This window comes from Trachypithecus francoisi, unplaced genomic scaffold, assembly GCF_009764315.1.
Source record: "Trachypithecus francoisi isolate TF-2019V2 unplaced genomic scaffold, Tfra_2.0 Lachesis_group6, whole genome shotgun sequence".
NCBI classification, from domain to species: Eukaryota; Metazoa; Chordata; class Mammalia; order Primates; family Cercopithecidae; genus Trachypithecus; species Trachypithecus francoisi.
Genome location: NW_022681471.1, coordinates 28,984,913 through 29,000,419, shown reverse-complemented (window position 1 = coordinate 29,000,419; position 15,507 = coordinate 28,984,913). Strand labels below are relative to the sequence as shown.

Here is a 15,507-nt window from a genome sequence, read left to right as displayed (position 1 = left end):
ATGCTCATCATCACTCGCCATCAGAGAAATGCAAATCAAAACCACAATGAGATACCATCTCACACCAGTTAGAATGGCAATCATTAAAAAATCAGGAAACAACAGGTGCTGGAGAGGATGTGGAGAAATAGGAACACTTTTGCACTGTTGGTGGGACTGTAAACTAGTTCAACCATGTGGAAAACAGTGTGACGATTCCTCAAGGATCTAGAACTAGAAATACCATTTGACCCAGCCATCCCATTACTGGGGATATACCCAAAGGATTATAAGTCATGCTGCTATAAAGACTCATGCACATGTATGTATATTGCGGCACTATTCACAATAGCAAAGACTTGGAATCAACCCAAATGTCCATCAGTGACAGACTGGATTAAGAAAATGTGGCACGTATACACCATGGAATACTATGCAGCCATAAAAAGGATGAGTTCATATCCTTTGTAGGGACATGGATGCAGCTGGAAACCATCATTCTCAGCAAACTATCGCAAGAACAGAAAACCAAATACCGCATGTTCTCACTCATAGGTGGGAATTGAACAATGAGATCACTTGGACTCGGGAAGGGGAACATCACACACCGGGTCCTATTGTGGGGAGGGGGAGGGGGGAGGGATAGCATTAGGAGATATACCTAATGTAAATGACGAGTTAATGGGTGCAGCACACCGACATGGCACATGTATACATATGTAACAAACCTGAATGTTGTGCACATGTACCCTAGAACTTAAAGTATAATTAAGAAAAAAAAGTTGAGAGCATAGAAGAATTTATTTTCCATAAAATGAAGGATTGAAAGGGCATGGGGGAAAGGTTTTAGAAAAGAAGGATAGTCTTGAGATTATATCTCTGAGAAGAAAAGGATGCCCAGAGTTCATGTGATCATGAACTCATGAAAAAATTCACTCTTTTTTTTTTTCCTACAAATATTTTATTGAGTAACAGTCATGTGCTAGACTCTACTCTATGGCCCAGAGTTAGAGTTAATTTCCTGAACTAATGAAGCTTATATCCAGTGGGAGAAATGGAAATAAGTAAGTACATAATGTAATTTTGGGTAGTCATATATCCCATAAGAAAGTGGAATTGGATAAGGAGGCAGAGAGATATATAGGAAAAGCATTTATGATGAGGAAAGAGCAAGTTCAAAGTCCCTTAAGGCTGGGTGTTTTCAAGGAATATAGGAAAACAAGTGTGAATTGGTATGAGTAGGGGAGACCGAAAGTAAAAAGAGGTGAGGTTTCAGAGGTAACCAGTGGTCAAATAAAGTAGATTCTTATAGGTCACGGCAAGTACTTAGGATTCCGAAAATATCCACTGGGAAAGTTTGAGAAGAGAGTGAATCTGACTTACATATATATTTTTCTAAAAAACCCTCATTTTGACTACTGTCCAGAGAATGGACTATGAGGGGGCAAGAGTTGCAGCAGAGAGAGAGAAGTTAGCCATTCATTGCAGTCATGGGGGTGGTTTTGAACATCTAGGGGGCAATGAAAGTAGTGAGAAGTGGTCAGAGTCTGGATCTGTTCCAAAATCAACAAGATAAGCTGATAGTTTGAATATAGGGCATGGAAGAGAGAAATCAAAGTATGGATGTGGATTGGATAGGGATGGCTTTGATATGTGAGAGAAGAGTCCTTGGTCCCATGTTCTTCTTTTTCTTCATAGATTCACTTTTTGGCTGTTTTGTTCACTGCTGTATTCCTAGAACTTAGAATGGTGCCTGGTACATAGATGATACTCCATAAATTTTGAATGAATTAATACTAAGAGTGGATTCAGTGGAGTGATAGATGAATTACTTGATTAATATAGATAGTATAAGGGAATGATTGCTGAGGAAGTTGAGATAGAGATAATTATTGAAATGGTTACTATAAAAGGCGGGTAGAAAAATTGAGAAAGGGTTGGAGGAATATCAGGTCAAGGGATAATTTTTTTTCCAAAATGATCGAAGATATTACATCACTTTTATGCTACAAGGAATGAGCCAGTACAGAATGACAAACTGACCAGTGTGGGAGAGATGAGACAATAACTAAATAATATATTTGACCAGGAGACAGGAAATGGGACCCAGGGCACGTGTAGGGGTGCTCGCATTAGATAGGAGCAGACACTCCTGGTAACAGGGAAAAGGTTAAAGTATATGGCTGACATTTTGGTAGGTTGGTATAGTTGATATTAGGAATAAGAGCATCGTCTTTTGATTGCTTGGTAAGATAAGAAGCAAAGCTATTTGCAGAGATTCTGGGAAAAGAGTTATTTCCTCTCCTAGAGAGAAAAGAAAGTAAAATATTAGTTATCTCTGAGAGTGGGAGAGTGAGTTGGTTTGGCAAGTGCAAAAGGATTGTGGGACATTGAAGTATGTTGAAGAAAAATTGAAGAGAGGCCAGTCAGGCATTATGCAGATTTTCCCGGATATATTAAGGTGCTTATTCGTAGATGAAGAGTTGGATTTGACCAAGGTTTATGTTTTTCCAGGCAGGTACAATAGAGTATGAGAGATACAAGTGTATTCAGGGTGTATACCAGAGAATGATTATACTGATTTTAATTATGGACTATGTATGTTATCCAAGCAGGGTAAGAAAGTAAATGAGAACATGAAGATGATGATGAGCAATTCAAAGATTGTAAGATCAATAGATTAGAAATTCATGGAGTGGGGTGGAGTGGGTGGATGTGGGTAGAAGAATTGACAGTATGAAGGCACTAGATGAAAAATGTTGGAAATATGTGGTCAGAGAATGATTAGAGATCATGGATTTGTAATGACAAGTCTTAGGATATGGCTATGGAAGGGACAACTAGTTTAGGGTAGAACTGAGGCTCATTGGAGGAAAAGAGGTCAAATAATAGACCTGTAGTTTACAGTGACCAGAGTTTACTATATGTCAAGCTTAAGACTAATGCTATATATGAATTAGATTATTTAATTCTTATAGCAAGAATGGATTAATTAATCCATTATTTGGATTAGAATTTTGAGTCAAATAACCTGCCCGATTTCAAATTTCTATGTGGTATATCCAGAATTGAAACTAAGATGTTTTTGTCTCCAAAACCTTTATGAATGACAGTGCTTTGAGGTTAGGTGGAATTAGATGATCTTAAGTGAAACTCTGCTGACAAATTGTGACAAACAAATGGCAGAGTTGGCTTTGTAGTCTCTGGGTAGCAACACGTGGAATGACTTTGTTCAGGTAAAGTTCTGGCAGACAGTCCTCATGTCATCCAAACAGGGACATCTGTAAGCATAATGTCAGTATCTGGTGGTTTCTAGGTACTGAAATAAAGAAATTTTAGGAAATTCCAATAGAATTATTGGTTATATTGGTACCTTGTACATAGCGGGTGCTCAAATGTGATAAAATGAATTTGTCTTTGGACCAGACTTATCAGAAGACTTATACCATTGGCAGGTGTTTAACTAGGCATTTTACACATGTTATCTTATATAATATTTAGAACCTTTACAAGATGGATGTTATCCCTATTTTTATTGAAGAAGTAGCTCATTAAAGCCTAACACAACTAGTATTTGGTAGTGGCCAGTAACCTCTCAGTCTTGCAGGTTCCAAAGCCCATCCTACACCTTATCCTTCTTAACCAATTTTCCTTATTTAGGAATGTGACCTAAATTCATTTATTCACTATTTATTAAGTACTCATTATTTGTCAGATATTCTTCTACGCATTGGGCATACATCTCTGATTTAACAAAAAAAAAACCAAAATCCTCATCCCATTGAACTTTTCTATATGAGAAACAAGGAAGAAAAATAGGGCAGACAACTGCATAGGATCTGTGAGGAATGTGTGGAAGGCTTGAAATTTTAGATAGGGTGGCCAGGGAAGCCCTCAATGAAAAGATGATATTTTAATAATGCTATGAAGGAAATGAGGGAACAAATTATGTGAAAAATGGATGGAAGAACATCCCAGGTAGAGGTGATAGCAGGTGCAAAGGCCCTGGTGCAGAAGCATACCTGACATATTTCATGAGCAGTGAAGGAGGCCACAGTGGCTGAAGTGGAGTGTGTGAGACAGGAGGGTAGTAGGGGATGAGACTAGCCAGCTATTTGGAGGTAGCTCATGTAGGACCTTGTAGATCATATATTTATTTATTTATTAATTGACAGATAAAATTGCAAGGATTTACCATGTACAACATGATGTTTCAAGGTATATACACATTGTGGAATGACAAAATCCAGCTAATTAGCATATGCATTCTCTCTTGTAGTCATAATTTTTATGGTGACACATACAAATGATCATTAGGTATATGATAAAATTCTCAATATCACTAATCTTAAAGGAAATGTAAATCACCTCACACCTGTTAGATTGGGCATTATCAAAAAGACCAATCATGTTAGAGAGGATGTGGAGAAAAGGGACCTTCACACACTGTTGGTGGGAATGCACATTAGCACAGCCATTACAGAAAACAATATGGAGTTCTCTCAAAAAAAAAATTAAAAATAGGGCCAGGTGCAGTGGCTCACGCCTGTAATCCCAGCACTTTGGGAGGCCAAGATGGGCAGATCATGAAGTCAGGAGATCGAGACCATCCTGGCTAACATGGTGAAACCCCGTCTCTACTAAAAATTCAAAAAATTAGCTGGGCGTGGTGGCGGGCACCTGTAGTCCCAGCTACTTGGGAGGCTGAGGCAGGAGAATGGCGTGAACCCGGGAGGTGGAGCTTGCAGTGAGCTGAGATCACACCACTGCACTCCAGCCTGGGCAACAGAGCGAGACTAGAGTTGTATGATTCAGCAATCTCACTACTGGTTATATATCCAAAGGATATTAAATTAGTATGTTGAAGAGATATATGCACTTCCATGTTAATGCAGTATTATTCACAATAACCAAGATATGAAATCAACCTAAATGTCTGTTAATGCATTAATGGATAAAGAAAATGTGGTATGTATACACAATGGAGTATTATTCAGCCTTCAAAAAGAGTGAAATATTGTCATTTGTGACAACATGGATGACCCTAGAGTACATTATGTTAAGTGAAATAAGGCATACAGAGAAAGACAGATACCTCATGATGCCACTTATATGTAGAGTAATCTAAAAAAGTGATTTCATAGAAACAGAGAGTAGAATGGTTGTTATCAGGGGCTGGAAGGTGTGGTCTGGTGTGGGTAGATGTTGACCCAAGGATACAAAATTTCAGTTATATAGGAGGAATAAGTTCAAGAGATTTCTTGTACAGCATGGTGACTAGAGTTAATAATATAATGTATTCTCAAAAAATGCTAAGAGAGTGAGGCTTTTGAAATGGGAAGAAATGGGAGGATTTTGAGCAGAAGGAAGAAATTATCTGCCTTAAACACTTTAAAAGTTCCCTCTGCCCACTGTGTAGGGTACAGACTCTAGGGGAGCAAGGACAGAGGCAGCAAAACCAGTTAAGAAGCTTTTACAATGATCTTGACAAAAGATGACAAGCTAGAGTGGTAGCAACAGAGGTAATGATCAGTGGCTTTATTTTGGATATATTTCCTTTTGAATGGAATGCCAATGAGACTTGTTAATAGATCAGATGTCTGGTATGAACATTAAAGAGAAGTTAAGAATGACATTAGAGTTTCAATCAGAGCAATTGGAAGTGCGGAGTCACTATTACTTGAGATGGGAAATACTGCACAGGACCAGGTCTATATATGTGTGTGGGGGTGGATATCTGAACTTCAGATTTGAAAATGTTATGTTTAAGATGCCTCTCAGACATTTAGATACAGAGCTTTGTGAGAGATATCTTGAACCTAACCTGGGTTTAAGTTTTACTTATGAATTACAATATGAGTTTAAGATATGTGTTATCTCCTGGAACCCATATCTAGATACAAAAATAGATTTGAGGTAATATCTGGAATAAAGATATTAATTTGCAAGTCATCAACTTATAAATGGTATTTTCATCTATTTGTTTGTTCCTTGTACCTTCCTTTAGCTCTTGAGTAGGGTGAATTTGTCGGTAATCATTTGCTAATTTGGCCATGCAAGTACACGTTATAATGGCCTGAGCATGTGTCATGATTATGTGTTCATGTATCATGGATAATCTCCTCTAACACCATGATTATCTGAATTTGCACAAGAGTTGTCTCCTCCTGTTTCATAGCCAATCTGCTCCTACCAAAGGCATCTGCATTTGTGCCATGGTTGGCTGTAAACTCACAGGACATTTTTTTTTTTTTTTTTTTTGTGCTGTACTTATATAAGCATACACTATCGTTGTCTACTTTTGCAACATAGCCTGGCTTCTTGATTAAAACCAGCATTAGGTTTTACTTTCTGCTCATACATCATGGTTGTCTGAATATTTGTATGATGTTCCTTCACTGTAATTTTCACTTTATTCACCGTGGATATGTGCATTATATTTGTGTGTTCGTACATTACAAATAGCTATTTATTCACTATTGTCATCATTACCCCAAGGATATCAATTCTTCACTATGTTCACTTGCAACTATATCTTACCTTTCTGCCACAGTGAAAATTTTTTGACCATGTCGGCCTACTCATGGACCATGACCTTTTCTGTTCCTGCACCATGGTAGTCTACTTCCATAGCACTGTAGTCTGCTCCTAAACTATGTCACTAAATTCCTGTAGTATGGTTTCTATGATACATATATTCTGTGTGCATTTGTCATGGTTAAGAATTGATGTACCAAATGCTCTTCACATGTATCATGTTTGTCTATGCATATACTGTATTTGCCTCCAGCTACAAGGATGTGTGATCATTTTGAAGGCTCTTTGTTTCACTGTCACAGACATGTTATTTAGTTATGATTTCATGTAATGCTGTTGTCTTTTTTATGTATCATAGTATATGTCTTAGTTTTCTCTTTCCAAATCATGGGAATTTAATTGCCATCTATTCTTAGTGTGATAGTTAGCTGCTTATCTACCATGATAATTTGAACATGATCCATAGTGATATAGTGGAATAGCATAGCTGAACACACACTATGGATCTCTTTGTTTACACAGCATGACCATCTTCTCCTACACCCAGGATTGTTATTCATGGACTCATGTTTTCTAAGCATGCATCATGGCTATGTCTTATGTTCCATGGATTATTTCTACAATTTGAACTTCATATCCTAGCCCAAGTGTCTCTGTTCCTATAGAGTAGTTGTCAATTCAGTATCATGATTATCTGAGCATTAATTCTCACCATATGATTATACATTAAGGTCTGCTAAAGCACTGTGGATGTTTGAGCATATATCTTGGTTACTGCCCTTACCATGGAAGTTACTTGTGCTCGGAGTTGTCTGATCATGCACCATCTTTTCTTACTCATATACTATGGTTTTTGGAACAGTACCATTCCTGTATACTCCTATAAAATGTCCATCAACTCTTTTATTGTTCATGAACCATGGATGTCACAGCTCATATATTAGGTTGACCATAAGAAATTACTTTCTTTGGTAACACCAAAATTTTGAAATATTGGCAATTTCATATGGTGCAATCTAATACTATGATTATCTCTATCTCTAATGTTGACACTTCATCATGTCATAAGTCTATCTTCTCCATTGTTGTAGTTTTTCATATGCCTATACCAGATTCATGAAAACAGCTTAATGTAGATCCAGTGGCTGCTTTTTTGAGGCATGTGGATGAATTTAAAAGGACTTTTGTTCTTAATCTCACCAACCAGAATAGCTCCTTAATGTGTATCTGTTTTACATATTGGTCTCTTGTATAAACTTTCTTGAAAAAAAAAGTTATATATCCCTCCATTTTCTCTGAAAATTAATCCACTGATATGACTGAAAAAGGGTATGTTGTTGGGTCAGAGTTAGGTCTCCTTCAAGTTCTCAGTGTCTCATATTCAAAGAAGCCACACAAATTAGAGGTAGCAAGTAACCATCACTTTATTGGCTGCTTTCTTAACCCCATGCCTTGGGTAGATCTCCACTGATCCAGAGTTCATAAAACAGCCTTCCTTATAGGGAATTCCAAATCACTAATTCTATCACCAGTATAATTTACTGACCTCTTAGATATTTCAGTGTCAGGAAGTAGGCTTGGATCTCTCTTTATGTTGTGGCCCCCATCGAAAGGAACAAGTTTGCTTTCAAATATCTCTTTATGGGGAAATACTGCATTTTTATTCAAGAGCCATGATGTCTCATTATTCAGTATTTTCTCAACCTAATTTAGAGGAAACAGTCTCTCCACTTCGGGCCATTTAATCTTTTGGAAAATTGTTTAACTCTATGAAGATGGGAATCAATCCCCAAAATGCTGTAAATGACTCCAGATCTTAATATACTAGGATACTAGGATTCTCTACAATATTACACAGTTAACCAAGGCAAAGGACTTTGTAACACTAAAGATCAAACAGGGGATTGGAGGGAAATAAAATGAAGACATGAGAGAATATTTTTAAGATCTTGGATTGTAAGAGATAACCCAAGTTGAGGGAAGTTCTGTGACTCACCTAATCACATGGGGTGAAGCCAAGGAAAGAGATATTGCAGTAACTTCAGACTCCTGATTACTGACTTAGGGCTCTTTGCACTACTCCATGCATCCTTTCTTGGATGGGCTCTGGTATATTTAGCAGAAAGTTATATTGGGAGTGATTTTGGTGGCATTGACAAGCTGGGAAAAGGGGACTATTGAATTAAGCACTGAGTAACTAGACACTAGAGAAGTTAAATGACTGTAATGGAGTTTAATAACACCTCTTTCTCTCTTTTTTTACCTCTTTTTCCTCTCACCCTTTGTTTTCTACTCCCTACCTCTTATCCCTTATCTAAACTGTGAATCTCACAGGTCTCTCCAAGTTTGTGCCTAAGAAGATGATAATCACACAAATGAGTCACTATTACATGACCAGCCTTGGGATTCTTTTCCTGATTAATATTCTCCCTGGAACCACTGGTCAAGGGGAATCAAGACGACAAGAACCTGGGGACTTTGTGAAGCAGGACATTGGCGGGTAAGAACCCCTAACTCTTAGGATGAAAGAAGACTGTGATAAATGTTTGCCTCAGACCAAAACTTCTGGATTTTCCCCCGGTTGAACCCAAGTACTCTGGTCTCTGATACTTATACATTACATTATATTTAGAAAAAAGGTCAGAGGCTCAGACTCTCAAAGTAGAAAGAGATCTCAAAGTTTTTTCTTCTTAGACAACACCCTGGCCCAGTCTTGAATCACCTCTGTAATATCTTAAAAATAGTTCTTTTGCTCTCAATTTTATCTCTTCTCTCTTAGATCTTCAACCTTTTCCTTTTTATTGGCTGTGGCTCATTAGCATTTAAACATGATAATGTTTAAGAATAACTCATCTTAAATTTAAAAATCTTTTCTCCAGATTCTGCCTTAATTATTTACTCCCATTCATAGCCATATTTCTTGAAGGAGTGGTATGCTTCATTGCATCTATTTACCTCTCACACATTCATTCACTTGCTGCCATCTGGCTTCCAATCCAATGACTCTAAGACAACTTCTGCAGCCAAGATGGCCAATGTTGGTTCCGTTGCTGAAATGAACACTTGTCTGTTCTTACGTTCCAATATTGTTGAGTTCTCCATCCTTAACTTCATTTTATTGTGAAATAAAAATACACATAGAAACATGCATAAAATATAAACATATAGTTTAATAATAATTCTCTTTGGTTTCAGAGACACTACAATTCTCTGGAATTTTGATTGGGTTCTCTAGAAACAGGGTATGAAGCAAGGATTCTTGAGCAAATGATTTATTGAGAGGTCAGTTTCAACAGAAACCTGTAAGGAAGTAAGGGAAGGAAGATAGGGAAAGAGAAGAAGTAAAACAAAGGTGCAGCCTCAATTTGACCTCATGAGGAGAAATGGGGCATAAATGGCACTAAAAGATTTGTCCTACCTTGAGGCAAGGGACCCAGGCTTGTGTACTATCACCTCAATTAGTCTTTACCTGTGGATCCCCTGGAGAAAGGCATAGTCTTCCAGACATCTTAGGTGAGGCAACTCCCTTCCACAGATAGTAATTTTCCAAAGTAGCTGCAGGATAATTTCACTGGCCCAGTAAAAGGGATCCGAGAATAGTATTATACCAATAGTAAATACTACATCTGATTTTCTTTATACTTTTACAACTATGCTTTCTGCAATATTTTTCCACAATACTACACAGGCACATCAAAGACCTTTGTGATATAAAGATCTTTTTTAGTCTTCTTTTGTTCACCCCTCAGGTGTTTGTGTTTTTCCTTGTTTTGTTCTAGGCACACTTCTTACCCTACAGATCCCCTGGGTGATTTAATCAATTTCTATGATGTAGTTACCTTACATATGTAAATGCCAATGACTCCCATCTCAATCTCCATTCCAGACTTCTCTTGAATGTCAGACTTCTATATCCAACTGTCTACTGAACATGCCCACTTGGCTATTCCACACACTTCTTAAACTAAGCATGTCCATTGTATTTAATTATCTTCATCTCCCTCCCCCACCCTAAAGAACAAACATAACAAAACAAACAACAAACAGACAAAAATATTCCTCTTCCATTTTTTTCCCTGTTTTAGTCAGTGGTACCACTATGTACTCAGTTGCTCAAGCCAGAAACTTGGAATCATTTTTGCCGGTTTTCTACCCTTTACTCTCCAGATCGACTCAATCACCAAGATTTGTCATTTCTACCTCCCATATCTATTGGATTCATCTACTTTTTTCCAACTTTTCTGCTAGCACCCTAGTTTAGTCTGATGTTGTCTCCCACTTGGACCACTGCACGAACCTTGTCTTACTTCCTAAAATCTTGTTTCCATCCAAACTAACCTCTACTCTGTAACTATTTTTTTCTATAATGCATGTTTGGCCATACCTACCCTATTTAGAGCCCTTTCATGGTTTTCTGTTGTCCCTATAATAAGGTACAAACTTCTTAACATGATTTTATAAAACCCATTACGACCCAGCTTCTACCCACCTTGCTAGCCTTATTTCTTAGTCTTTCTGCCACTAAACTCTGTTATTCAGCAATGTTGAACTCCTTTTAGACTTTAAAATCCCTTCTCATCCAAGGAATATCATTACTAGAAATGACTTCTTAGTCCTGCAATATTTCAATATTACACAAGGTATTTTATTCCTTGGTAGTGACTTTTTTCTTTTTGGTTTTACATTTGGCTATTGTCCTATATTCTTGGAAGCATGCATCTTGAAGTAGGAAGTATTCCTAATTATTTTTGCAGGGTTGACTATCTTAATGTACTCTGAGTCTTTTCATCTTATATCAGCATTTTTACAGTAATCTCTGTGGCTGAGGCTGCAGAACTGGGCTTGTATGTCCTTAGAATCTTGGTATATAAGACTGTTTTTGTTCTTTGTTCCAAAATGGAAAATAAAACAGTTCTGTTTTGTTAACTCCTCATGTATTTCACTTCACTGGGCCATGATAGATTCTAAATAAGATGAAGGTTCTAAATAAATGAACCTTACCACTTCAAGTGTTAAAGCCTTTTAGATTTTAACTCTGATAATACAGTGTTCTAAAAATATATTGCATATTTTCTTATAATCCTAAACAAGGATTTTTTAAACAGAATAGTCCCATTTCTTTGTGACTTTTGGTCATCATAAAGAAAATTCACGGTTGCATGCCATGGCACATGCCTATAGTCACGGCTACTTGGGCGGCTGATACAGAAGGATCTCTTGAGCCCAGGAGTTCAAGGCCAGTCATGGCCACACAGTGACACTCTATCTCTAAAACAAACAAACAGAAACAAACAAAAAACTCTCAGGCACATGTTCATTATATTCATTTGAATCTTTTATTCTTTCTTTTTTTTGGAGATGGAGTCTCGCTCTGTCACCCGGGCTGGAGTGCAATGGCATGATCTTGGCTCACTGCAACTTCTGCATCCTGGGTTCAAGCAGCTGGGATTACAGGCATGTGCCACCACATCCGGCTGATTTTTGTATTTTTAGTAGAGATGAGATTTCACCATGTTGGTCAGTCTGATCTTGAACTCCTGACCTTGTGATCTGCCCACTTCAGCCTTCCAAAGTCCTGGGATTACAGGTGTGAGCCACTGTGCCTGGCCAGTGTTAGTTCTTACGTCCCGTCTCCTGTTTACAATGGTTTGTTAGCATCCTGTTGTTGCTTAGAAAACCAGATAGCCTAGGTTTTTAGTAATTATGTCAAGGAGGAGGCCAAGAAATCCTACCTGAAAAAACAGAGTGAAGTGCTTGATTTTAATAAAGAGGCAATACAATCACTGCATGTTTTCTCTTTCTTTCTTTCTTCCTTCCTTCCTTCCTTCCTTCCTTCCTTCCTTCCTTCCTTCCTTTCTTTCTTTCTTTCTTTCTTTCTTTCTTTCTTTCTTTCTTTCTTTCTTCTCTCTCTCTCTCTCTCTCTCTCTTCCTTCCTTCCTTCCGTCCTTCCTTCCTTCCTTTCCTTCTTTCTTTCTTTCTTTCTTCCACAGGATCTTACTCTGCTACCCAGGCTGGAATGCAGTGATGTGATCATAGCTCATTAATAACTTCAAACTTTCAAACTCCCGGGCTCACATGGTCACATGATCCTCCTGTCTGGGCCTCCTGAGTAGCTGGGACTACAGGTATAAGCCACCACACAAGGCTAACTTTTAAAATTATTTTGTAGAGATAGGGTCTCACTGTCTCACCCAGGTTGATCTCAAACTCCTGACCTCAAAAGATCTTCCCACATCGACCTCCCAAAGTATTGGTATTACAGGTGTGGGCCACCACACCTGATCTCTGTTTCTTGAATTAGAAACACTTTTTTTCTTTACTTTCCTCCAAGCCCAGTGCAATTAATACTTTTGAGGCACGAGACTACTAAAATCATGGCTCAAATATTAGGGTTGTATTCTCCCGAATGTCTTTTGGGTAAATAATGAAATTAAGGCAGAAATAAAGAAATTTCTTGAAAGTAATGAGAACAAAGATACAAATACCAGAATCTCCGGGACATGGCTAAAGAGTGCTAAGAGGGAAGTTTATAGCACTAAATGCCCAAGTCAAAAAGTTACACAGATCTCAAATTAACAACCTAATGTCACACCTAAAGGAACTAGAGAACCAAGAGGAAACCAACCCCAAAGCTAGCAAAAGACAAGAAATAACAAAAATCAGAGCTGAACTGAAGGAAATTGAGATGCACAAAAACATACAAAAGATTAAGTCCAGGGGTGTGTTCTTTGAAAGAATGAATAAGATGGATAGACCACTAGTTATTCTAATAAAGAGAAAAAGAAAAGATCCAAATAAACACAATCAGAAATAACAAAGAGGATGTTACTACTGACCCCAGAGAAATACAGAAAACCCTCAGAGACTACCATGAACATCTCTATGTGCACAAACTAGAAAACCTAGAAGAAATGGATAAATTCCTGGAAACATGCAACTTCCTAAGACTGAACCAGGAAAAAATTGAATCCCTGAACAGACCAATAACAAGTTCCAAAATTGAATCAGTAACAAAAAGCATAACAATCAGAAAAAGTCTAGGAACAAATGAATTCACAAATTCTACCAGATGTATAAAGAAGAACTGGTACCATTCCTACTGCAACTATTCCAAATAATTGAGGAGGAGGGACTCCTCCTTAACTCATTCTATGAGACCAGCATCATCCTGACACCAAAACCTGGTAGAGACACAACAAAAGAGAAAACTTTTGGCCAATATCCTTGAGGAACATAGATGCAAAAATCCTCAATAAAATGTAGCAAACCAAATCCAGTAGCATACCAAAAATTGAATCCACCATGATCAAGTAGACTTTATGCCTGGGATGCAAGGTTCGTTCAACATATGCAAATCAATAAATGTGATTCACCACATAAGTAGAACTAAAAACAAAAACACACATAATTATCTCAGTAGATGCATAAAAGGTTTTTGATAAAAATCAACATTATTTCATTAAAACAAAGGACTACAGGTATAAACCACCACCCAAACCAGGCATTGAAGGAACATACTTCAAAATAATAAGGACATCTATGAAAAAACCCACAGCCAACAGCATATTGAATGGGCAAAAGCTGGAAGCATTCCCCTTGAAAGGCAGAACAAGACATGGATGCCCTCTCTCACTACTCCTATTCAACATGGTACTGAAGTCCTAGCCAGAGCAATCAGGCAAGAGAAAGATATAAAAGGCATACCAATTAAAAGATAGGGAGTCTAATTATCTCTGTTTGCAGACAATATGATTATATACCCAGAAAAGTCTCTGCCTAAAAGCTCCTTGATCTGATTTTAAAACTTTGGCAAAGTTTCAGGATGCAAAATTAATGTACAAAAATCAGTAGCATCATACACCAACAACATCCAAGCTGAGAGCCAAATCAAAAACACAATCCCATTCATGCTAGCCATAAAAGAATAAAATACCTGTGAATACAGGTAACCAGGGTGGTGAAAGAGCTCTACAATAAGCATTACAACACACTGCTCAAGAAATCAGAGATGACACAAACAAATGAAAAAAATTCCATGTGCATGGATAAGAATAATCAATATTGTTAAAATGGCCATACTTCCAAAAGCAATTTACAGATTCAATGCTATTCCTATCAAACTACCAATGGCATTCTTTATAGAACTAGAAAAAAAACTATTTTAAAATGTATATGGAACCCCATAAGAGCCCAAATAGCCAAGGTAATCCTAAGCAAAAAGAACAAAACTAGAGACATCACACTACCTGACTTCAAACTATACTATGGGGCTACAGTAAACAAAACAGCATGGTACCAGTACAAAAATAGACACATAGACCAAGGGAACAGAATAGAGAGCCCAGAAATAATGCGACAGACTTACAAACATCTGATCTTTCACAACGTTGACAAAAGCAAGCAATGGGGAAAGAAATCCCTAATCAATAAATGGTGCTGGGAAGGTGGATTAAAGACTTACATGTCAAACCTAAAACTACAAAAACCCTGGAAGATAATCTAGAAAATATCATTCTAGACATAGGACCTGGCAAAAATTTCGTGATGAAGACATGAAAAGCAATCTCAAGAAACCCAAAAATTGACAAATGGAACCTAATAAAATGAAAGAGCTTCTGCACAGCAAAAGAAACTATCAAGGGAGTAGATAGACAATCTACAGAATGGAAGAAAATATTTGTAAGGTATGCATCCAACAAAGGTCTAATATCCAGCATCTATACGGAACTTAAACAAATTCACAAGCAAAGAACAACCCAATTAAAAAATCGGCAACAGACATGAACAGACACTCCTCAAAAGAAGACATTTTTTGCGGCAAACAAGCATACGAAAAACTGCTGAACATCACTGATCATTAGAGAAATGCAAATCAAAACCACAATGAGATACCGTCTCATATCAATCTGAATGGCTATTATTAAAAAGTCAAATTATAACAGCTGCTGGTGAGGTTGCAGAGAATAGAAGAGAGAGCTCAGAAATAATGCT

General features: G+C 37.5%; 1 protein-coding gene across 1 annotated transcript in view; it reads left to right on the top strand.

Annotated features, from left to right (window-relative positions):
* Window positions 1-15,507, top strand: part of GABRA3 (gamma-aminobutyric acid type A receptor subunit alpha3) — a 330,737-nt gene that overhangs the window by 92,889 nt on the left and 222,341 nt on the right. Inside the window, 1 exon segment of the mRNA XM_033201527.1 lies at window positions 8,851-9,016. Coding sequence (XP_033057418.1) covers window positions 8,877-9,016 — 140 coding nt within the window. The 5' untranslated portion in view covers window positions 8,851-8,876.